Source organism: Elgaria multicarinata, chromosome 8 (assembly GCF_023053635.1).
Source record: "Elgaria multicarinata webbii isolate HBS135686 ecotype San Diego chromosome 8, rElgMul1.1.pri, whole genome shotgun sequence".
NCBI lineage: Eukaryota > Metazoa > Chordata > Lepidosauria > Squamata > Anguidae > Elgaria > Elgaria multicarinata.
The window spans coordinates 66,809,908-66,836,133 of NC_086178.1; the positions used below are offsets into that span (position 1 = coordinate 66,809,908).

The 26,226-nt window shown below is 37.9% G+C and overlaps 1 protein-coding gene across 1 annotated transcript in view; it reads left to right on the top strand.

Moving 5' to 3' along the window:
* Positions 1-26,226, top strand: part of ATRNL1 (attractin like 1) — a 682,244-nt gene that overhangs the window by 239,383 nt on the left and 416,635 nt on the right. The window contains exon 21 of the mRNA XM_063132703.1: positions 14,150-14,202. Within this exon, the coding sequence (XP_062988773.1) occupies positions 14,150-14,202 (53 nt within the window). The remainder of the gene's footprint in view (positions 1-14,149; positions 14,203-26,226) is intronic.

Here is a 26,226-nt window from a genome sequence, read left to right on the forward strand (position 1 = left end):
ATTCTATCAATAGAAGTAGCTGTAACCAATCAGTTCCATCTAATATCTTTGGGGCAGTTAGAATAATAGAATCATAGAATAGTAGAGTTGAAAAGGGCCTAAAAGGCCATCGAGTCCAACCCCCTGCTCAATGCAGGAATCCACCCTACAGCATACTTGACAGATGGTTGTCCAGCTGCCTCTTGAAGGCCTCTAGTGTGGGAGAGCCCACAACCTCCCTAGGTAACTGGTTCCATTGTCGTACTGCTCTAACAGTCAGGAAGTTTTTCCTGATGTCCAGCTGGAATCTGACTTCCTGTAACTTGAGCCCATTATTCTGTGTCCTGCACTCTGGGATGATCGAGAAGAGATCCTGGCCCTCCTCTGTGTGACAACCTTTTAAGTATTTGAAGAATGCTATCATGTTTCCCTCAGTGTGTCCTACCCAGAGGACCTCTGAGAGTCAGTTCTATGAGCCAAACTAAATGTGGCTGAGATGTCATTATCATAACAATTTTGCAAATAAAAACTGTGTCAAATTGTCAACGTGAGGGACAAATTCAATTTTGGAGAAGCTTTTGGGGGCTGCATTCCAGTGGGCAGGACTGAAGACAAGGAGGAGGGGCCACAGGCAAAAGGGGCAAGGCCAAAAATTATTTATTTATTTATTTATTACATTTTTATACTGCCCCATAGCCAAAGCCCTCTGGGCGGTTCACAAAAATGCTAGTAATGCAAACATTTTATAGCTTAAAGCTATAAAAAGTTTTAATCTTTGTAAACCGCCCAGAGAGCTTTGGCTATGGGGCAGTATATAAATGTAATAAATAAATAAAGCACTTGCTGCCAATAACTAAGCCTTTCAAGAAGCATTTCAATCTTTTAGATTGGGGGGAAATGTGGAAAAACTGGTAAACCACCATATAATTGACAATTAGAGGAAAGGAGGTGGGGCCAAAGGGAGATCATGGTCATTTCAACAACTTTCTTCTAACCCAACATGTCCACTTACATGCCAAAGGCCTGTTTGAATATAACTGTCTTTGCCTGCTAGAGAATAAGAACAAAAAGGGAGAAAACCTAGTCTCCCTTGGCAAGGGAGTTCTATAGCCTGGGACTTGCCACCTAGAAGGCCCTGTCTTGCTTCACCACCAAACGTGTCTCTGAAGGTAGCGGTATTAAAAGAAGGGCCTCTTCTGAAGATCTTAAGACCCAGGCAGGTTTGTATGAGAGAAGGTGGTGTTTCAGGTAGCATGGTCCCAAGCCCTATAGGTTGAGTCCCTGATCTCCCTTTCAACTAACCAGAAGCTCTTCTATCTTGTCTGGATGAAGCTTCAATTGGTTTGCCTTCATCCAGTCCATAAAGAAAACAGACAGATTTAGAAGTAGAACAGTATAGTTTGAAAAATTAAAACATCTAGGGATACTATTAAGTCAAGTGCATCTCCCAGAACAATTAACTGCATTGTCAGAGTTACATTTTGCCAGAATCTTTGTTGCTGCCAAAGCAACAAAAGAGACCTTATAAATTACAGATAAAATTTACATCACCCCCCCCCCAAAAAAAAAAAATTCTCTGGGACAGTATTACCATGCAGGTAAGACAAGCTAGAATCCAGAAATTTAAATCTTGGTTCAGAATAAAAGGGGAAAGACAGCTCGTTGTAACTTGATGGTGAATGAACAGATAAAAATGATATGATCTGAATTCCCACATTCTGTTGTGTTTGGGTTTTTTCCTCCTCCAACTCCTGCTTAGGATACCACCACCCCCGGCACCCATTTTGGTAGTTTGGGAAGAGAGGAAGAAAAGTGGGGAAAGGAGAAATATTAGTATTCTGGTTTGCTTTCAACTTTTTGGAACTAGGAATATTACATTTTAAACATGAAGAACATTTTCTCCGATTGAAAAATGAATTTCCATTGAAAGCTGTTATATGTCGCTTTCAAAAAGAGGGGGGAAATTATTTTTGCCACTGAACCCATTTTTTCTTAAGGAGTCCTTAATCTGGCAGCTCTTAAAACAAAAGTTTCAGTACTTTCTATTTAAACCAGATCCAACAAAAGTTTGTAATATGGCACAATATGTTAGTAGAATATTCTGCAAACATTAAATTATGATAGAGTGGGTTCTTTGGAATGTTTCCATGCCTAGCATGCCAAGAGCTTTTTCCCAGGAGCATTCCCCCACCCCCACCCCAAATAGTGTACTAGTGATTTTTTAGGGAACAATATTTTTTCTTATATGGCAGACTGCTTCGTAACTGGAAATTGTGTCTGAAGTGACATTAAGATAGAGTAGACTTCTCATTAGACGTTTTGAACCACATTTTGGGGGTGGCTTTTGTAACTAAAATTCTGGACCAGGAAGCCTGTATATGCAATGGGGCTTTTCTGCACCCCGCCTTACATCCCACTATAGGTCTGCAAATTGGGCATTTATATGTTCCTGAAAGTTGGGGGACCCTACAGAGCAGGATTCAGTAATGTAAAGGGCTGCAGTTAGGAAGAGAAACGGTTGTGAAATCTTTGTGAAGGGCAGTAGTTTCCAGTCTCATGCAAGGCTATTTGGAAACTGGTGTTGGAATGAAAGCAAGCAAAGAAAGAAGTCCTTTTTAAAGATAAGGAAAATGCAACTGGGCTTCAAACAAATAAAGCTATATTTTCGATGTCTTCTTGATATAACATTGTTGTTCTTGTGTGACCAATGAGCTGACACTTTTGTGATTCTTGTAATTAAAAAGGAGAAAAAACAGGAAAATGATAAAATGCTTAAAAAACAAGTCAAATGTGGCACTTAGAAAAAGCTTATATTATAATGACTCAAGGCTGGTTTTGATGCTGACATATGGAACTAATTTTATTCAAACAAAGATGAAAGCCTGTAAGTGTCATTGGATTCTGTTACTCTATGATGGCTTGAGTTAAGTTTAAACAGAGTGAAGGTGGAGAGAGGAAAAATAGACTGAGGCAGACACTGGTACAATTCAGATGTCATGGTTTACCCATAGTTTGACCACTGGGAACATGCTGCTAGATTCCATGCTTCCCTCTTCTTCATGGGTTAATGTGGGTTTATGATTCTGATTTGTAGGTATACTATTTGTAGGCAATGCCACATTAGCTATTGCTAAATGAGAATTTATGGGAGGGGAGGGAGAGTATGCAAGCTCACAGCATGTTTTTGATGGCCAAACTATAGTTTGTCTATGACATCTGAACTGACTAAACGAGAAAGAGCTTGTTGAAGAAACATTAGCTAACCAAATGGAGTCTTTACATTCATAATACTCTTATGTTCCCATAAGAGCCTAGAAGAGCCAAAATCCCATAAGAGCCTAGAAGCTCACAAGTTAGAACCCAGCTCTTTTCTGTTTCCAACACAGATTCCTGTCAAGTCCATACCTTACGAATTGCACCTGGGATTGTTGCAATTCAGAGCCATTCCAAACAGAACTTATCATTTCCAGATACTTTTTAAAATAATTTTATTCAGATAATTAGTAAACTTATCTCCTGTTTTTTCACTGGAGCCCTTAAAGAGGCTCACATCAAAACACACACAACTGAATCACAGCCCTTTGTGCTTTAGACAAACAAACCTCACATATAGGGATGAATCTGGCCTTTCCAGTATCATCCAAACAAGCTCAGAGGTTTGGCTGAATGAGTGGAGGTCAGAGGTGGGGTCTACAGCTGTGATGCTGCTTCATTCTCATATATTTACTGGTTATTTTGCATGTCATGACAGCTCACCATGGGTTAATTTACCTGCAAGGGCTGTTGTGTCATGCTGGGACTATTTTTTGCATAGTCCCCAGCTTGCTGTCTCGTGTAAATTGTGTAATGCGTGGCCAGATTTGTTTGAGGATTGGACAACAGTCAAATTCCCTAAAATAAGCCATGGGTTATTTGAGGATTGTCTAACCATCAAACAACCCTTCTGTCTAGGTTCACTTGACAAACCATAGTAAGGTGAGTGTCCATAGACACCATGAAAATATGGTGTCTTATGGTGCCTGGAACAATGCAACAACCCCCGTGCAACTGTCATGCAACTGTCACGTCATGCAAACCATATCAGAGTATGTTTTTCGTTGTCTGAACAGGGCTCTAGAAATATGTAGTCTTGAAGTGACTTTCTAGGTGTCCTTTCCTATTTTGTTACATAGTAAAACAAAAGTAGTTACTGTTACGTAGTCTGCATAGCTGCATTGGAATACTCTTTGAGAAACACTTGATTTGAAGAACTCTGTGCCTAAGTAACTAAAACGTAATTAAGGTTATTTTGAAATGGAAAGTGGAAAATTAAATTGTTGTTCTTCATATTCTTTTTTATTAATTACAGAAATTATAGGTTATGAGTGTTATCACAGCCTACGTGTAGCTTAAATTGCTTAAAAAGTGCGGCTATTTTTGTGGATCTTGAATGAAATGTTCTTTTATTCTGAACATTAAAGAAGAAATGTTTGAAAGATTTAAAGTGAATGAGGGGGTAGAACAATAATTTGAAAGTATCTGCTGATGCTGATGCTCAGTTATTGTTAACTTTTCCCTTGAAGAATACTATTTCTTTGTAGGCAGTTGAACTAATTGTCATCTTCAAACTGTGTTGAACAATTGTAACAAGAATTATAAAAATTCAGACAGTTTCAAATTAAAGGTGATGTAAACATTTAAGAGACAAAATCCATAATTACTGGAAAATGCTGAATGTTAAAATTGAATGTTTTTCAAAAGGGTGATTAAATATTGCTTTCTTAAAATTAATATCGGTATAATTTACACAACTTCATTAGATATATGATCCAGCGTGACATTTTTCTCTGATCGCAGCGTGATGCATTTTAACAACTTAACTTCTGCTGATGACACAGTTTACAATGTCAGGTTTTTCAGTGTTCTCTTGTGTAGTACTGTTGCAATCTTGATTATATAGCCTCTCAGGGATCATAGCGCAGTAGCATAAGACATATGTGTTGTATGCAGCCATTTCCCAGGTTCAGTTCCTGGCATCTCCTGTTAAAAGGCTAACGTAGCAAGAGATGTGAAAGATCTCTGTTTGAAATTCTGGAAAGCTGCTGTCTGTCAAAGTAGACAACACTGGGCTAGCTAGAGAAAGTATCTAGCATTGTTCCTAGGATAACAGAAAGTCTGCAGCTTGTTTCTGAATCACCAAGACTTTTTCTCTGGAAAATATTTCCCCAGGAAAAGCTTTCCTCAGAATGAGAAACCTGTGAGTGAATTGCACCACAGTGGATGCTCAAGGTTTACTGGTAGATGGGATTCAGCCCATGTTTGCCCCTACTTTGCCATTGGTTCTCAGGGCTGAAACTGTTGTAAACCTGTGATCCTTTCTAGTTTGATCAACTTCAGAGCAGCAGCTTAGTGAGAGGGGATGTTTAACTCTTTCCCAATGCACTACTTCCCTAGTGTACTACTCTTCAAGCAACTGCTAGCCCCACAGGGGTAATACAGTTCTTTATCGTAGGAATGGATTTCTTCTTCAGGGAGGAAAAGATAAAATGCTGTCTTTCCCAATGCCACTGTTCCAATCAAAATCAGTCCCTCCCCATGGCCCCCCATTCCCCAAAGGTTTGGGAACACAGCATGTCTCTCCATCATCACATCTATTTTAGCTTAAGTTTATTATAATCAGCTAACATAAGATATAGCTTTTCAACAACAGGTGTCGAGGTTCATTCCTATGGAGAGAGGTTCCATCTAATTTGGAACACAGCATTACATTCAAAGTGAAACGAGGGCCAGATCTACATCAAGCAGGATACTACACTTTAAAAATGGTTTGAAAACTGTATATGTAATGTCTTCTGAGCCTGAACAGTTGTCAAAACCATTATAAACCATTATAAGCAGTAGTGTAGATCCTGCCCAGTAGATATGAAGAGCATCATAAAAAGAATTTCACATTTTAAACATTTTCTTCTTCTTTCAGGCCCCAAAATGATATCAAGGTGGATGCCAGGTGAATCTTTCTGGCATTTTACAAATGAGTATTCCATAAATGGGGTACTTTTACCAAGAAGCCTTACATCTCAGTTGCTAACCACGCAACCTTAGTTCCATCTTCTACGGCTGTACCATAGCAGTGAAAATTAGTATCAAGACTGCACTCCAAAGTTCCAGGCCTAGGTTTCTAGATCAAAATAAGTGAGGTTCATGTTCCTTGCTTATGAAGCAAGCCTGCGAGACTTGCAAAGTGGAGCCTACTGTCATCTGTAGGCTATTTTATGTATCAGTACCTGAAAGATTGATTTTTATCTCTGGTGAATTCTCTTCCCCAACAACCAGTTTAGGATTTTTTATATCAAAGCACTTAGATTTTCTAATTTTCACTTGCTGCAGAAGAGGACATTTCAACATCAAGTAGAAACACTATATAATAGTTGATGCAGAAACATTATATAATAGTTGAAGCCAAAGTGCCTCATCGTGAGCCAAGCTATTATGGAGTATGCAGAGAGAAAGATATACAGAATTGAATGAAAGACCATCTTGAACAATAATATGCTAAAAAAGAAGCTAGCTCAATCTAGAGCAATGCTTGAAAGTTTCCCAGTAATTTGTTTTCGAAATGCTTATTTAAAATTTATTGTAGGAATTTACATAAATTTGGGAAGTAGTTGAGTGCAATTTTAAACATATTTACTATTGTTTACATCTTTGAAACCTCTTATAAATATTTCATTCCAAATCTGTGTTCTGTGACTTTCTTGCTGTTTGGTTTAGTGTGCCTGGAACAAGATATTCTGATTCATTTGTGTTAAATGTTTAATCAAAACATTTAGAAACTTTGCTGAAAACATTTTCTTCATAATAACTTGTCCAATGATTAATATTTTGTCTTTTAGAAATGCATTAACAGACAATTATTCTTGTTTCCACCAGCCCCTGTGTATATTTGTGTTAATCCTATTTCGAAGTGAAATGTACCAGCAGAGGCATGTGGAAACTCAGGGCTTTTGGAATACTGAATTATTTACTAAAACAACAACAACAAACCATAGAGAAGAATCAAGTACAAATTTTGCTACTGCCACAGTATCTGAATTTGGTTTTTGACATTAATTTGGGAGCTTTTATTTATTTTCTTGGGGAAAACAATTGGGAATGGAACTGTGAGAGCGGGGAGGAAAAATGAGGGCAAGGACAGAGAAAGATATACTTTGGAAAAGTCTAATCAAGTGAATTCCAGCCTTTGTCATTTCCTATGCTCCCCTATCTAAAGATCTTCCCCTCCCCCTTTGTACATACATGTTTGGAAAACCCAGGAAAGTTTTGCTATGGATGTATGCACACAGATAATTTATTGTTACAGTCAGATATAAAGAAATATTTTATGCCCGTTGGGATGTGGGCTTGTAGTAGGTATGTCTGAATTTCTAGTCTGTATCATTTTCTCATGTATTCATTATTATCCATTTTGTCCTGCTTTTGCATTAATTTCTGATTTTACAAAATTGACATAAACATTCACATTTAAATGTACATTGAAATATGAATTTCTAAATTATTTTCTCTTAGAATAAGCATTGTTAAACATATTTTGATGGAGGTTTTTGTGAGCAAAGAACTGCATTTGAACATATAGGAAGTGTGAATGTCGATTGACAACGAAGTTGTGATGTGCACATTAGTCAAGTAGGTGCAGTAGATCAGGCTGATTGATATCTGAATTTGAAAAGATTTAGGCCCCCTTCACACAAGGCTTTTATTGTGCACTTGCTGGTCACACGTGGAAGTTTGTGGGTCCTTTTCATGACATCATTAACTAGGGATGGACAAACTAACCCATGTCAAGGAGGTGCTCTCGAATCGCTAGTGCTGTTTCCCCCTACTTGCCAGGCTGGGGGGTGGGCTTGCCCAGCAGTCCAGGAGTGCCTGCTCCTCAATGCAACTGTCATTGTTTTACAATTTATTTATTAATTAATTTATTACATTTCTATACCGCCCAATAGCCGGAGCTCTCTGGGCAGTTCACAGAAATTAAAAACATTCAAAGTATAAAACAACAGTATAAAACCATAATATAAAATACAATATAAAAGCTCAACCAGATAAAAACAGCAGCAATGTAAAATTACGAATTTAAAACACCAAGTTAAAATTTATTTATAGACTGTTAAAATGCTGGGAGAATAAAAAGGTCTTTACCTGGCGTCTAAAAGCATATAATGTAGGTGCCAAGCGAACCTCCTTAGGGAGCTCATTCCACAGCCGGGGTGCCACAGCAGAGAAGGCCCTCCTCCTGCTAGCCACCTGCCTCACTTCCTTTGGCAGGGGCTCACGGAGAAGGACCCCTGAGGATGACCTTAGGGTCCGGGCAGGTAATATGGGAGAAGGTGTTCCTTCAGATAGCCTGGCCCCAGCCGTTTAGGGCTTTAAATGTTAATACCAGCACTTTGAATCGGGCCCAGACCTGGACTGGCAGCCAATGAAGCTGGAAAAGGACTGGCGTGATGCGGTCTTGTTGGCCAGTCCCTGTTAGAAACCGTGCTGCCCTGTTTTGTACCAGTTGAAGTTTCCGGACCGTTTTCAAAGGCAGCCCCACGTATAACGTATTGCAGTAATCCAAACGAGAGGTTATCAGAGCATGGATAACTGTAGCTAGGCTATCTCTGTGCAGATAAGGGTGCAGTTGGTATGCTCTGCAATTTTCATATTTTTAATGTTGTGTAAAATGGTGGCTGTACCGGGCTGTTCTTTTATCTGAACCTTGTTTCTTAAAATGTAATTTTTAATGATGTTTTACTCTTTTATCTTATTTGTTCACCCAAAATTGTCAGATATAAATATAATAAACAAATAAATATCAATGCTCTCAGTAGTGACAGCCAAAATATGGATCCCCCCCCCTGAATTTCTATATAAAGATGATTTTTCCTTTTATGCAAAATGAAGTGTGGTAAATTGTGCTTCAGATTAATACGGTTTTAAATATGGTGGTATCTGCTCATATTAGGACCTGGGTGTTTCCAAGCAATTTAGATATTTATAAAGGCCTCCATTTAGCTTTAACTCACTGTAAATTAGTCCTATGTATATCAGTTAATTAAATGAACAAAATATTTTCATGGCTACTGCAGGATGCAGAGTAGCAGGATTTTTGAAATGGGGATATCACCATTGCACATAAGTTTGTGATCCATTTATGTATATAACAGTTGTACTTTTTTCTTAAGTTTTACGTCTATTTATTTCCCTCCATCATACCACAATGAGTTTATTTATGTTTTCAATAACATCCTTCAAAGTTGCTGCTGGAGGTATGAGCAAGAGATTCTTTGGCACTTATATGTTGCTTGTTGACTTTGCGTAGGCAGCTGACTGGTCACTTTGGGAACAGAATGCTGAACTAAGATAGTCTTATGTGTCCGTATTGAACACCACTGAATTCAGTAACAGTTACTTCTAGGTAAGGGATATAGTATTGCAGCCTGAGAATGTTATTTTCATAGCTTTCTTTCTAGTTAGCATTGTGTGTTACATTGACTGCAATAGAGTTACACCAGCATAAATAGCCACATCTTTTTTCTTTTTTCTTTTAGGTTAAGAGGATATGTAATATATTTCTATACAGAAAAAAACTCATTTCTGAAAAAAGTTTTATGCTTCTTTTTTCCACCCCTTCCATCATTAGAAATTCCTGGCTTAACCCTTAAATGTTGATACTTTGCACTTTTTAGGTACTGTGTGCTTAAAGGAATTCAAAGGCCATCTTTATTACCTAGAGCAATGTTATTTATATGAAGAAGTAGCTTGGAAAGTATCCAGATTTCAGATTAGGATACATTGCTTTTATTTTTTAATAAGACCATGAACTGTAGTGGATCAGTTAAAGAATAGGTATTACAGGACCATAAATATGTAAGCATTTAAACAATGTCAGTATGTCTGAAAATTACATAAGCATATCAGGTGATTCCGTTTAAGTTTATATTTATTTATTTATTTATTTATTTATTACATTTTTATACCGTCCAATAGCCAAAGCTCCCTGGGCGGTTCACAAAAATTAAAACCATTCAAAGTATAAAACAAACAGTATAAAAACATGATATAAAATACAATAGAAAAGCACAACCAGGATAAAAAATTAGTATTGCTAATTCTTTAATTCTTCCACCTGGAATTTTTGACAGTTTGATTCAGATCGAACAGATCATGTGGGCTCAATTACGTCTTCAGGAGAAGAATCCAAGCTCAGAGAACATTAAAGACTATATACTGGGTTTTCAATAGAACATATTTTGTTCTATTGAAAAAGAGTTTTCAATAGAACATATTTTGACAGTGTCCCTTTGAAAGTCACATGCTCATTCTCATTGTTTACTTTACAATATGTGTCGCTTTGGGGAATGTGTATTGATCTACACTGTTGTCAAAGTGTTTTTAAAATCGGTAAGTTATTGTTCTAACTTTTATTGTTAGCTGCCTTGGGCTCACTGAGCAAAGGTGCAGTATTATTTATTTCGGCTTCAATCCCATAACACACTTACCTGAGAGTGAATCCTGTTGGACTCAGTGGGACTGATGCCTGAGTAGACATGCATATTTATTTATTTACTTATTTAATTAATTTAAATGTGTATAAACTGCCTTTCTGGAGAAACATCACCTCAGATGGCGAAAATATAAAAAAAATATAAATTCAGAAATACAAAAATCCAAGAATAAAATAAAATATAATTAACTTAATTGAAAAAAAACACATTTCCAGCAATTACATATGAATAAAAGAAGCATAAAAACATGTCAGATTTAAAGCCATTCAGAACAAATGGGGTTTCAACACTTTTTAAAATACCACAGCTGAGGGAGCCCAACCATACTTCCCTTGGGAGTGAGTTCCATAAGAAAGGGGCCACTACTGAGAATGCCCTGTATCGAGCCTAAATATTTTTTTAAAATAAAAAAATCTCTTAGTATAAATAAAAGTATCTATTCTAAAAGTTCTGGTTATGGGTATCTGTCAACAGGAAACATATATTTTCTTTACATTTTGTCTATTTGTTTTTAGCAATGATCCTATCTAACTACATTAAGTGTCTAAATTCCAAAATATTTCAGTATTTTTAGTTTTTTCTGAATAACTCTTGCATCTTACTTGAGTGCTTATTTTACTATTCTAGGGAAAACCATTAACAGATTAGTGGGGGGGGGGGAAGGAAACCTAATTTAAAAAGAAACCCTGATGTTTTAGCTTAGTTATTGCAAAAAACATTCATTTCCCAGTGCTAAAAAGAAGTGAATAGTTAGAACATAGAAGTCTCATTATGTATCTTTTACCAATCAAATGTTTGGGAGGGGGGGAAAGGAAGTTGGTAAATATGTAGAAAGTTAATGGAGTGTTGATATGGTTTTGGTGACTTACTTGTGGGGACGGATAGATGAATTTGTGGTCCACTGGGCTATGGCATATATTTTGACATTCCAAGAAATACTGAGAGGGGGATTAGAGAATTATTATTAATAGACAACCAAAAAGAGAGCAATGGGTTTGATAAATCTTACTGGAACAAACTACAACTTTTGAAGTTAATATTTTAAAGTGCTTTTGCATTTGTCCTCGGAAATATATCTTTGGTGTCATGCCAGAAAAATAGCAATAATTCATTAGTGCCATTTAAGCAACTGATTACACATCTAAGCATTTAATTTGCCATTTTGTATTACTCACATACAAGTTGAGAGCCCATAAAACTTGCAGGAGGGAGGGTCATTCTGTGAAAGTAACAGTTTTTAAATATGTCTGATGATTATTTCTTTTGTGCTGTAACATAAAGATATTCTGAATCAGTCTTTCTCTTTATTTTAGAATAAGATGAATGATATAACTCTTGTGTAATTGACGGTGAACAAAATGTTTGACTGGGAACTCTTAAGATTAACAGTTCAGAGGCACAATGATCATAAAACTAAATTCATCTCCCCATCTCCCTATTTCCATATTTGTTAATGTACAGGCTTACGTGTGGGATGTTTCTAAAACTTTGACAGAAGTAGGGACCAGAGAACTTGTGATGCACTCACCCTGTAAGTTTGCTGGTTCCTGCTTGGCCCGACCTGTTCCAGGGAGCGTTCCTGGATGAGCGTTCGGCTAAGTGCACTTTCTGGGGCCTACCCCCAGCCTTGGAGAAATTGTGTTTCTCCTCATGGTCACCTTAAAGCCCTGTTAATAGTGCCTTTAAGGCTCTCATCAGTGCAGGGGGTGGGGGGAGAAATGAAAAATGCAATTTCCTCAAGGTTGGAGAAATTGCGTATTTCCCCCGCTGCGTTAATAGTGGCTGCCATTAAGGCAGTGGGGGGAAAGGTCAAAGGGTGCAGGTCAGGGCGGAACAGTTCTGTCCTGACCTGCGTCTCTTCTAGCGTTGGGGCAAAAATCTGCCAGGTGCATCCGTTTCCCTTGCAGGCCCTGGCGGATTTTTGCCTCAACGCTAGACAGAAGCCAAGGCTCCCACTCTTCTGTCATTCATCAGGCTGTGCTTATTCCAGAGAGTAATGCAAGCACATTTTTGCTCAGTTCCTTTCTGTTCAAAAGAAGAAAGAGATGAGGTGGTTTGGCCTTGATCACTGTGACTTTACAGTTAACGTTCCTTAGTAGAATGGTGGTCTACTTTCACATAAGGGTGGAGAACCCCATTGAGGTTAAAGGCTGCATTCTCTCAGGGGTAAACTGTCAGTAGTGGCATAATGGTAGTACATGGGCCCAGAATCAAGTTACCCCTTCTCTCTCTCTTTCTGCTTCTCTTCTCTCTCTCTCTCTCTCACATATCTTTGAATTGATCACTTGCAGAGGCTTTTGTAATTAGGCTAGGGGGTCACAAGTTGCCCAACCTGAAATCAGGCATAGAAAGTGAGCTTCCAGAGTTAATATTGATTTAGATGGCAAATCCCTGAGGCAGATGGTAACTCTGTGGCCGTTTCTACACCTGCCTTTTTTCCTGGAATCATCCCTGTGCATGCAAATGACACACAGGGGATCCCGGGAGCAGGCTGGTACGACCCCTCCATTTTCCTGGGATAATCCTTAGGTGTAGAAAGGTCCTGTGTGTCCTTCTGTGGGAAATATGTATCATCAAAACATTCAGGGGCCTGCCAGTCATTCATAAAATGGATTCCCTCCGGCTGAGCTATTTGCCTATGCTTGGTTTTGTCATCTGTCTGTCTGCAGGATGCCAAGTCATTGTTAGCCATGTTCTTTGTTAGCAGAGAGAGAGAAAAAGAGATAGCTACCAAATCACTGAACTCTGACCAACAAGATGGCAGCCCATTTTATTACACATGGTGAAAAAATAGCAGCCCCTAAGTAGAAAGTTAAACTGATCAAAATCACGGTTGGGATTGATTTTGGAGCAGTCTACACCACGAATCTCCAAGAAACTAAAGGACAGGGAAGATCCTTAGCCAATTCCAGTGATATCCTTTGAGGCTAACATGGAGGAACAATCATCTAGAACTGTACTGAATGTTCATGCATAAACATTTTCTGTGTCAAAAGGAGGCCTGATCACATCTGGGTTTTCATAGCAAGATGTCTACAAATCTTAATCCAAACTGGAAAATTCACTAAACAGGCACATTACATACATTTTCTGTTTCTCAGCTGTTCTACAATATATGTATACTGGAAATCAATTGTTACATGTCTGCTTTCTATTGGAAATACAAGATAACAGCTTAATTTCAAACCCTTGTTATTACAAAAATAGAGAAAGGACCAGTGGGGTGTGGTGTCAGACAAAGATCATAGACTCCCCAGGTTCAAATCTCTACTTAGCCATAAAGCTTGCTGGGTAACCAGCCACTATCTCTCAGCCTTAACCTAATTCACAGCATTATTGTAATGGGGGGCATCTGTGGCTCCTGTAGTTAAATGGAATAAATAAAAATAGAAATAGATTGTTATATGTGCTAGCAAAAAATTCTGATGTAGCTTTCAGTTCCCAAAAAAGTTGTATTCCAATGAATACTTAATAATGCAGTCCTATGCATGTCTACTCAGAAGTAAGCCCCAGTGAGTGGAGTAGGACTTATTTCCGGGTAAGTGTGCCTAGGATTGCAGGCTCATCTGTTTCATTAGCTGTTTTGTTTTATAGTTGTCAGATGATTAGCAACTTGCTATTTCTTTTCTTTTTTTCTCCTGCAGTTGTGACTCTGAAAACAGGTACCTTGGTAATCCTCTCAGGGGAACATGTTACTGTAAGTATTTGTATATTTCATTGTCTTCTAATCTTATCTATTAAATAATATGCATGTTAACTTATCCCTTCTGACTGGTACTGATTTGTTGTCATTAATCATTGATATATATGTACTCCAATAATGAATTAATCAATGGTAGTATTCTCCCACTGTGTAAATGGCAGCCGTAAAGTCCCCATTTATGTAATGGGGAGGGGGGAATGTGTAATTTCCAGAGCCCCCGTTGTCATGCACAATGGGGACTTTGGATTTGATGGACAGCTGTCAGGTGCTCATTGGGCCATGCTGGTGCTCGGCCCACGGGTCTGCAAATGAGCTGCGGGCACCCGACTGGATCCAGAGGGGTGTCAGACTCCCAGACCTATCAGGCACCTGCAACATCCCTAATAATTCTTGTAGCAACAGTTGTTATCTACTTGCCTATAGAATATTTTGAGAATGGCAGTGAGATCCAAATATGATGCAAACAGAATAGGCCTCAGTGTTTTGTTAGTGAACCTGCACATGCTGGTTGTGTCCCAGCCCACTTTACGTGATTACCTTCACCAGCTGCAGCTTGTGGCATCCAAAATTGCAAGGGTAGGCGGCTGGGGTGGTTATCAAACCACCTAGAATCAATGGCCTGTTTTGGGGTTTCTGGGTGGCTTGTTAACCCTTGATAACAATCCTTACCATTTTTTGGATGTCACAATAAGCTAAGTCCATTATGTAAATTGCAAATGTAAATTATGTAAACTGGGTGGCATAAAACAGCATGTGCAGGGTGATTAACAAGTCACCGTGGCTTTTTAATCATCCTGTGATTGTGCAAACCAGGACAATATGTTTTCTTTCAGTAGGCATTCTTGTTTTCTGTAGATTTATTTTGTTCTTTAAAAATAAATACAGCCAAATGTAAGTGATGAACAAGATGTGACACCAATAAGACTTGTAGATGCTGGTACCTCCAAGAAAATTTTTTAGTTCTTATTATTCTCTAGTAACGTTGCTTCATAAATCTTCTTTGTCTGAGATGAATTGCACCATACACAGATAGTCTTTCACCTTTAAATAACCAAAGCTATTTGTTTTCTATCACTTTTATTTTTTAAAAAAATAGTTTGTGTTCTTGGATTGATATCATATTGCATACTGTAAACTTACAGTATGAATAAATTAATCTTTTTTTGGTGTTAATTTTTATTCTATGTTGATGTTTCATTAACCTGATGCTCTGTTCTATTGGTGTTGGTGTAAGTCCACAAGCAGCAAGATAAAGACACATTGGATAATATGGGGGTACTTTAATGGCGGAACTCTTAGGGTAGGTATCATTGACTTAATGGGGGCTGCTCTGTTTTAAAATGTTGAAGGATAGCAAGCTAATTTGATGATTTTATTTATTTATTAAGACATTTGGATCTCAGGGCAGCGTAATTTGTTTCTATTTCAACAAGGACTTTTGAATTAACAGGTAATTTAGTGGCCCAAAATGTTTATAGCCACTTAAAAAAGAAAAACCTGGCAGTTATATTTGTGAAAAAAGCAACACTGAAGTTTATCAAGTGCATCACGGCCAATGGCCATACCTGTAAATATCTGACTGAGACCCAAAGAATTTAAAGAATTAACTAGTATCTGTGTCTTTCCCCTTTTTTTTACTCTAGAGTAGATATAGGGTAGATATAGACCTCATCTGGATCCTTACTGTAGCTTGAGCTGAAGGGGGCTTGAAAAAAATCCTCCCAATACAATCCTTTTCTGGATTGGGGTGAGGGGCATGTGTTCAATTTATATTGCAAAATAGCAATCCATTAAAGCAAAAGGATCATTTTTTTGGCAATATATATTGCAAGTGGGGGATCCAGTCTGGACTGCAGTGTAGTGGGGAAGATTAAAGCCCCTAAACCCTCATGCTGTGCTTATTTTAGAGTAAAAAAAAAAGACATAACTGCTAGGTGTGTCTTTGGCCCTGTGATTACCTGGGATTCAACCCAATCGTTTTATATTGTACCCTAACACTAGACTTGGACAGGTAAAGTCCTATCCCTATAGAAATCAGTGAATGCACTAACATCAATTTTAATGGAGCAGAACTGAGGACAAAATGTGTGGTTGCAGTAACTTTACAGAGCACTAGCATGGAGAATCTAGTGGCTTCTGTCAGGGATGAGCTGCCCAGTCTCAGGAAACCTTTATATATATGGCTCTGTAGGTATCTAGCTGATTCCTAAGTCCAGGAGAATTTTGGTCTCTGGTGCTAATAACTCATCTTAAACTGCCTGCAGTTCCTTCCCTGATCAGTGGCTCTGGTGGTGCAAAGACTGGAATCAGTGCCAGAAATGCAGGGATACTGGTACAGCTGCACAGTGTCTGACAACCAGTGAATCAGGTTCCTCAGTGTCAGCTAAAGTATGATCCACTTCAATGCAAAGTGAATGTAACACTAGCCTGCTTATTGAAATCATAGTAGCAACATGCTGAAGATACTGTATGTGTCATTTTGACTCATGGGGATGATCCACTCTGAATACAGAATTGTAATGTCCTTATATAAAACTATGTGCAGCTATACGTGGAGTGGTGTGTACAGTGCAGGTTGCCACATCCCAAAAAGTATACTGTAGAACTGGCAAAGGTGAAGAAAAAGAAAACCAAAATAATCAGAGGGGTTGAGCGAGTCTCCTGCAAGGAGAAGTTGCAATGTTTCGGGTGTTGCCGTTAAGAAGGTGAGTAAGAAGGTACATGGCACATGTTTGTAAAACTGTGTATAGTGTGGAGAAAGTGGGTAGAGAGAAGCTTTTGTCTTCTCTCATAATACTAGAAGTCCTAATACGAGGGTCCAATGAAACTAATGGGCAGGACATTCAGGAGAAACAAAGGAAGGACTTCACCCAGCACATGATTACAGAATTTGCTGCCATGTGGTGATCGCCACTAATTTAGATGGCTTTAAAGGCAAAAGTCATGGGGAATAAGGCTATTGATGGCTTCTAGTCATGATGGCTATATGCAACCTCCACGTTCAGAGGCAGTAGATGCCTCTGACTACCAGTTGCTGGGGAGCAACCATGGAAGAGGACTGTTGCCTTCATACCTTGCTTTTAGGCTTCCCAAAGACATCTGTGGCACACAGGATGCTGGACTAGATGAACCTTTAGTCTGATCCAGCAGGACTGTTCTTATGTTGCAGTTGCTAATGTGTCTAGAACTTTTTTTCAAAAATCAAATGACTACACCAGCTGTTTATTCCGGAATAATATTGAGGTTGCCCCTACGGCGCCATATGATATTTACTTACTCCTGTGGTGATCTAGGAACAACCCCTCAGTTATTCAGGAATATCGCTGACTGCTTTGGCCATGGTTTTTCCTGCAGTCTCGCTACGATCCTGAAGTCTGTGGCTGGTGTGCCCCCCTCCCCAAAGCTGTAACTGTTCAGTGTGAGCTCCTGCCTCGGGGAACAGCCAGTCCGCTGTCGGGTTTGTCCAGTGGTTTCAGACGTCCGCGGGAATGGGCGGCTGTGATTTTCAGCACCCTTTTTGATTGGCTCTCAGCATGTTTTGATGCTGACCATGTTTTTTAGCTCTTCACACAGCCATATCGATGTGGAGGAGCGCATCTTTGACACATTACCTGTCCCACCCGCCTACGTTTCTGTGTATTTGCACTGGTGTGCATTTTGGAGAAGTTATTAATATATATATATATATATACTGTGCTCTGTACCCATTTTTCCAGTCCTGCCCACTTCTCCTGATACACCTTCAGAAGCGCTATCATGGAGCGCACGTCCTCCCACAACGGCTCTCCTTTACTCGTGAGAAACTTCCCTCGCGTGTGCCCCGTGAGGGACGATCATGGAAGCTGGAAACCCCACGATCATCTCCTCTGTTGTGAAATGGCAGTAGGTGTAGATTAGGCCCTAGCATATTCTGAGAAAATAAAGGACTTTCTGTGTTTTCGTATCGAAACAGTTTTAAATTCCAGGATTGATTTTAGGGTAAATCTGGAAAATTACTACAGCTCATCAGTATATTTTAAATAGTGATCCAAATATTGAATAAGAATATGAATGATCTCTACAAATGTAATATTAAATTGTATAATCTTGATGACCAGTAACAGAAGATGTGGCAATTGTGTTTGTTGTTTGTACTTGTAATAGATTTTGGCACTATTGATTTTTTACTTAAAAGTACTATGTAATTATAGTAGAATAGACATTCTTCTTCCCCCCTTAGGTTATATAATGCTAATATTCACCTTTTATTTGTTTACGCTAGATGTTGCTTTCATCTCCTTCCTGAATAAATCACATGGGTGATCCCACACAATCAGGGGTAGTGAAGGCAATGGTGTCATCTACATCTGTTATGGTGGTCAATCTGTGTTGATTACATGGTGTCATCATTAGAGACAATTGAGAGGGAGAACAAACAAAGAAGTGAATATTTTCACAAGGAATACCCCAAAATCATTGAAAATAGGAGGCATTTTCTGGTACTATTGAAAATATTCAGAGGTGGGGGAGTACTTACATTACTTATAGAACATTCAATGTAACTCTTCAATTATTTTTGCTAAATATTTTATCATTTTTGACTTTTGACTTTGATCCAGATTATAAAAAGCTGGAAAAACTAGAGTTTTACTGACAGTTTTAAAAATCAATGTTCCACTTCACGTTTCATGAAAGTAAATTGTATTTTCTTTGGATGGTCCCTGCCTATTTCTGTATACATGGAGTGCTTCTGTGTTCGGCCAAACATTCTGGACTTTCTGGAAAAGCCATCAGAATGAGTCAAGCCAATGATCCACCCTTGCCAACATCACTGACTTTGACAATGGCTGGATCGCAATGCTTGCAGAAATTTATAATGGCAAAATGCAATAATAGCTGGAAATAGAGCAGAGGCAGTTGGGGACTTAGGGTCCCCCTCCATCTGTTTCAACTGCCCCATTGTATGGACATTGAAACAGCCCTTTCATAAAAAGACACTCAACTTCTCATTTAAATTATATTTTACCATACTACAAAGAATCATGTTATTAATTGTATGCTAAAGTTCTACCCTAAACTTGGTTTTAGTTCATGATGAGTGCCTTTATCCATATTTTGTATTTCATCTCTCATATATTATTCTAACTTCAGTTATATTACAAGTGCCAATCTGATGAACACCCAGTTATATCTTATTTGCAGCCACAAAGATGTTTTAGAAAGCAATGGAAATCTCTCACATACAGCATGACAGACATTTTGTTTAACTTCCCCCAAATACATTTGTAGGTTCCAGGAATTGAAGAATTGCTTCATAATCTCCTGTATGTGTGAACATTCAGAAGCCAACCAACAAAGGAATCATGGTGTTTCTTGTTTGTTTGATTTGCACAGGTCCCTTGATTAAACTTATAAAGCCATGGATGGAAAGAGGGTGCTCATATGAGTTGAAGGGAGAACACATAGGAATGCATTTTAAGTGTTAGTCTTCAGTTGTTCTAACAAGTTTGACTTCACATATGCTTTGTCGATTTCTTTTTCCTTTTTTTTCAAATTTAGCTTTGGCAATTAGTGATACTGTAGCAACACTAGAGATCTCTGTGAACAGTTTTATATATGTGATCCTGCAATATCCTGAGTGCTTTCACATCTCAGTAAAAAGACAGCACTGCTCCTGATGACAAATGAAATGGGGAGAGAGAAATTTATACAACAAAATATCACTGGTGGAGTAGATGGATAAGTAATTATTCTGTGAAAACGTAAGACATTGCAGACATTAAAAAGGGTGAATTATTCAACACTGAAGCAAACTATAAGTAATGAGATGCAATTTAAAGCTATGAATTTTAAGCTGAATACCAGAAACTTCCTTGTTAGCAAGTTCAATGAACTGGGTATGAGAATTCTTGGCAAGTGGCAGAGAGCTCATCATCTGTCAGATTTAGGACTGCTTATTTCTTCTAAAGTAAAATATTCATACTTCAATGTAAAATGTTTTTATGAAATGACAAATGTATATTTCACACACATCGGTGCTTTTAAATCTGAATTCAAGGAGATGATTTGAATAGCATTTTAATAAGTCATATATGTACCATTAGTGAATGTTACTGTATTACTTGATTCTGAAAATCTACTTCCTTGGACAAATTCTTTAAAGGAAGTCTGTCTTGGGACAGAACCTTTGTTGTGTCATTGGAGCTGATACTTCACACCATTGAAAGCTTTTTATCAACACCATAACATCTGTGCTAATATTGATACAGGAATATTCAACTGAGTTGCACAAGTAGGTCAGAGATAGTATGCCTCATCACTTCTGTATTATATGAGGTCAACTTGGATTTTCAACATAATGTTGCAGCATGGGGTTTTCCTGTTCAGAGTTCAAGAATGCTCTGTTTCATTCTCTCTCCCTCCCCTAGTTTTCACCCCCCTACACACACAAGATACTCAACATTATGTGATGACTGAATAAACCTCAGTCATCATTGGGGGGTTGCCCTCCCTTGAGGGCTTTTTCTGTGAAGTTTTTATGTAGTTTTGTAAAACATTCGGTTCTCCCACATCTACTGCTCTTGTGTGTGATGGTACTGTTTTAGCTAGATAAGGATTGGCACTAGAGAGTTTGCCATTACTATAAGATTCTGGAATCTTGTGTTGAACGATGCCATATGTTATTTATTGATTTTCCTTCAAAAATTACCTTTTTTTAAAAAAAAAAAATCCTTCAGAATTGGAGAATGATTATGGAATAAACTGGTGCAATTTTCATCATATTGCAAATTTACAAATCTTTGATAGTTTTATATGGAAAATATAAGTTCCTTTGTTAACATGATAAGTAGAAATCTGCCGTGTACTGATAGACCCATTATATATGCCAGTCCTTAGAAATTAATAGATTGCTTTTAACAGCATTAGATTGTTTTTAAAATCATCTTTTAAGAGTATTAAAAACAAAGTTTAAATAAGTGTGATGATAGTAATAGTTTAGGATACATATTCACCATTGTTTGAATGAAGCTAATGGGAGTAGAATTTGATACTGGGTTTTTAGTTGACTAAGCTTCTCTCTGTAAAAAGCAAGGAAGGCAATGTACAAAAATGAAGTAAAATAATGAAATAGTTCAAAAGAGTGAATGCTGTACACATTTGTTCAGCACACTGAGTTCTATATGCATAAACTAAATATTCTGGTATTTGATTATAAAACGTATTGCACATCCACATAATATATCACAAGCCATTTTGGTTTGAGCCAATGTTATATTTAGTGACTATTGAACAAGTTGATTTGGCATATATACAGTACATGCATTCTGGGTGGATGCAAATGGTAAGTTTTATGAACCTACATAGCCTTCAAAAGCAGTGTTTTGTCACAGTGCATTTATTTTTCTTTTGTTTTAAATGATGGATGTTGATGAATCCTAGATGGTAAAGGAGGCATCCAAATTTCTGGATTAGTGCTTCATATATCAGCATCTGCATGCATGTGGTTTCTGAATCTGCCCTCCTGGGTATGAGTGAATAAGTTGCAGGAACAGATGGTTTTTAACTGATAAGAGAAAAATTGGTTGGATCTGATGCCACCTTTATGGTTTTAACAAATCATATTTAAGGTAAATGCTGATAGTGCAACATAATTGATAATCACATTTTCAGAAAAATATGTTGGACTTAACAGTTGAGAAAACAGACTAAAAAATAAACATCTGTAGTTTGGAAAGGAGAAAAGATGCAATAATGTGATCTTGATGTGGGTGAACAAATTGAACACCCCTTTTTTATAACTATCGAACATATAGCAAAACAAACAGTTGACAATTTCCAAACAATGTTCTCAACATTCTCTTCAGAATTTTTTTGCTTTCTTTGAGTGTCACAGCTGTTGATCTAAAAGATTGTTCTTTACCACAACTTCAACAACTTATATTTACAGATTTATTCCTAGTTCAAATTGTGACCTGCTAATGTCTTTATATACCATTGAAAAACAAATTATCAACAAAGTGTTTATTGGCCTGGAGTTGCTGTTATCACAGGGAATGCTGGTTTACCTTGTTATGATCTTGTAACTATCATGTCCTGCTTGCAAATGAATATCTACAGGGGAAGAGAAGAGATTGCTGGGAGAGCAAATCCAGCTGTAGACAAAAGAAACCAGACGGTAACTGGTAGAATCAGAATGGAGCTGCAGGACCTTGGACAGTTCTGAGCTGACAATTTGCTCCAGCAAAATTTGTGGCTTGACTGAGTACTTGCCTTGGCCTAGCCAGGCTATTTACTGTATGCTCTGTCCCATTTGGAGTTGATAAAGATGTTTAAAGGGCCATTCTTATGCCTGGAGCTTTGCACTCAATAACTGCTCAGCTATGACCAACTGGCTGTGGTGTTGCTCTGCCACATGGGAGGTGAAGTTCAGAAGATCCTTGCACCTGAGAATGGTAGCTTCTCAAGCAATTCTACCTTCAGAAGTGCTTCTCTGGTCTCCTCTGGTTCTGGGAGCTCCATAAGGGAGCTATTATTATTATTATTATTATTATTATTATTATTATTATTATTATTATTATTTTATTTATTTATTTATTTATTTATATAGCACCATCAATGTACATGGTGCTGTACAGATTACACAGTAAATAGCTGTGGATGACTAGGGGCATGTCTAGGCCAGGGGAGGGAGGGGGAAGGATCTCACGATATTCTGATTGCGAGATCCTACCCTTTTTCCAAACGTGTGCGTGACATCCTGGCAGGAAGGAGGGACGTTGTGTCTGCCATTTCTTTTTCTTTTTTTTACAGATGGATGTGCTCCAACAAAAAGTGAGTTCTAAAAAAAAAAAAAAAGTACCCGCTCCTGCTCCCCCCTCGATGGGCACGGAGCACCAGAAGAGCTCCATGCCCTGTGCCTGGTTCCCACTTCCTCACGTTTACTTGTGAGGAGGTGGGACGAACCTGGGATGATCCCAAGATCGCGGGAAGAATTGGGCTAAAAGCCATCCCATTTACCCCAGGGAAATGGAGGGATCATCCCTGCCTGCTCCCGGGATCCCTTGTGTGTCCTGTGGATGCCCAGGGATGATCCCAAGATAATCCCTGGGGTAAGGACTAGTGTAGACATGCTCTAGATCTCATAGTGATGTCAGATCCATTTCTGAAGTCTCTAGAGCCTATGGCTCCAAATCACAGAGCCTGCGTTGGGCTGAATATCTGGCAATCGTTGGACAGCTCTGAGTGATAAAGTGAGTGATAATACTGTACTTCTGATCTTTCTGTATTTGTGTAGAACAGATCCTTGAGGGCCTTGAAATATAAGAGGTTTATGTGTGGCCCCATAACTGTTGTTTTATTTTTCAATTACTTCCTGTTACTCCATTATTGATTGATTTTTATTTATTTGATTTATACCCCACTTTTCTATCGAAAATGGCACTCAAGGCAGCTTTTGAAGGAGCTGCTGGTGTTTGCTGCCCTTAAAATTGTGGTTGGTCCATTAATTACTTTTTTCTATTGAGAATTTATTTTACTCTATTTTCCCAAAGTATCTAGAGATTTTTATTTCCTTTGAGGAGAGATTGGGTAACAGGAATCCTTTCACAATCTCATTCTTCTCACATAGCAGCTTTCCAAGGTAGCACTGGCTTTCTAGAGCAGCTGTATTTTTTGCAGATGGTACCATGTTGAATAATATATCTCAGCCCTAGAAAACTGGTGGCTTTAGAAAGCTGGTACTATCTTTTGGTCACCAGGAGAAGAACAACAAGGAGGTGGGTAGTTACTGTGGTTACTGCCAGCCAGGTGCAAGAGAGCCTGGCTGAGATTGATGGGGCAGTGGAAGAGAGTGATGTCAGTATTTGCTTCAGGTGTTGAAATACCTGTGGGTATCTCCAAATGAATGTATAGGAAGTAATACTGATCATGTCAACAGGTGATTTGATAATTTCCCCTTCTAGAAACTAACTAGTTTTGTGTTGTTCAGTTATAAGAGATTTTGAAATTACTGGACCCACTATGCTTGTTACTGTAGAATAAAGTTTATACTTGTTAAGAGACTATATTTTTCTCCTTTCAAATATATACAAGATAACTTCCAAAAAGTCATGTGTATTTAATAACACATCAATGAATGTAGAAAAGAATTTAATATTGCAACTAGCTCTAAATATTATTCAATAAACAGTAGTAGAAAGAGCTATCAGCACTAGATGGCAGCCTTACAATACTTAAATATCTTGTTAAATTCACGTTTCGTGGAGATTATTTTAGAATATAAATGAAAGCAATATTAATATATCTTAGCAGAAATTAGTTTTAATCAATGAAGTTGAAATATCAAGTAAAAAACCAAAAATAGTGCATGACAGAAACAAAAGACACAGACACCCATACAAATATTCTGGGTGAACTGAGAGACGTGGCCTCGCAATTTGATTTTCTGCTACTGCCTCTTTATTGCTAGTTTTCTTTTGGGACACCATTTGTTTAAACTAAATACCTACTGTAATTGTAAAGCTGTCATGCTTGACTTAGAGTAATGAGTTCCAGCAATTATGTCTGACACTAATTGACTTTGCAGATTGAGGCTATTTTTATTACTGTTAAATGTAGTAGTGATGATCACCATAAACTGTCATTGTACTTTCAATATTTGGTAATTTAGGAATAAAAGCTGTCTAAAAATCTCTCCAATATTTTGGACAGCTACTGGAACAAATTGCATCTTGAATTAGAATCCCAATATAGTGTGTAAGAAATAATAGATTTTGCAGATGGTTTATCCACAGAATATGGTGAAACATAATGAAGGCACTGAATAAATATAGACATAGCCCTATTTTGAAATCTTGGGCCTTCCAGAGAACTGCAAACTAAGATTTGCAAATGTTGAATAATTGAGAGTTACAGCACTGCTGAAAGTCTACAGTGTTTTCTAGCTTGCTTTTTGCCTGCATGGTAGTCCTGGGCTAGCATCTTAGCAGGTATGAGGTGGGTAACATCACTTTCTCTGATGGAAAAGGTTACCACTGTCACTTTTCCCTGCATCCCAAAGCAGTTTTTTTTCTGAATGCCAAATGCTGAAAACAAACAAAAAGGGAAGGCTGCCTCCTACATGCAATGCTCTGGAGTTTCGAGAGATACCCAGCTGGGAGCCGAATAAAGGATGAGGTGGACTTTGGTCTGACCCAGCAGATCTCTTCTTATATTCTTATGCAACAGCTAAACCCATATTACTAAACCATTCCCAGGTCTCCCCAGTATGATTTCTCTCATTCCAAAAATCAATCATCTCCGAATCAATTTCAACTTCCAGAAAGTCGTTTCTCCCAGATTCCTCCAAACCCATTTTTTTAAAAAATCTTAGATAGTAAGGATTGGAAAAGCTTCTGCTACTAGCATGGACCATCACACTGAATATATGAAAGGGAGTTCTTTGTTTTCTAGGATCTAGCTGGAAAAGATAATTCTCAGCATTTAAGGAAGATTCTCTTTAAATTCAGGGAGCTTTTATTGTATTTGTTCCTATAAGCCATGTAACAGAAACCAAATTATATATTTCTATTTGGAGAATGGTTCTTCAAGTGGTTTTCTCTCTCCATTTTTCTATCTATAATCACAGGACTATAAAAGAAGGAACCTGATAACTTTGGTTTCAGCTTTTTGACAAAAGTACATATAGGTTTTTGCATGCAAACAAATCTCTTTATACAAAATATGTTGAAACTTGCTATATTTTTTAGTAAGATTTCACTGCAAGACCCAAAGGTGCTTTCTGTTCTTGAAATTAATGTTTGGATCTTAAGGTTCTTCTCAATATACAAAGACTAAGCCCACAACTTCTTCTGAGTCCTTTTTCTCTGTTAGCCAAAATCAGACTAACTTTATTACACCCTAAAGTTAGCAAAACAGGAAAGATTCATAAATATATATTGTAAATATTGCTGAAAGTTTGATGTTCAATCAAAATTTTGTTCAAGTTCTTAAAAACTTCACTAAAATATTGCAATAGAAATTCTACTCATGCAAAATTCT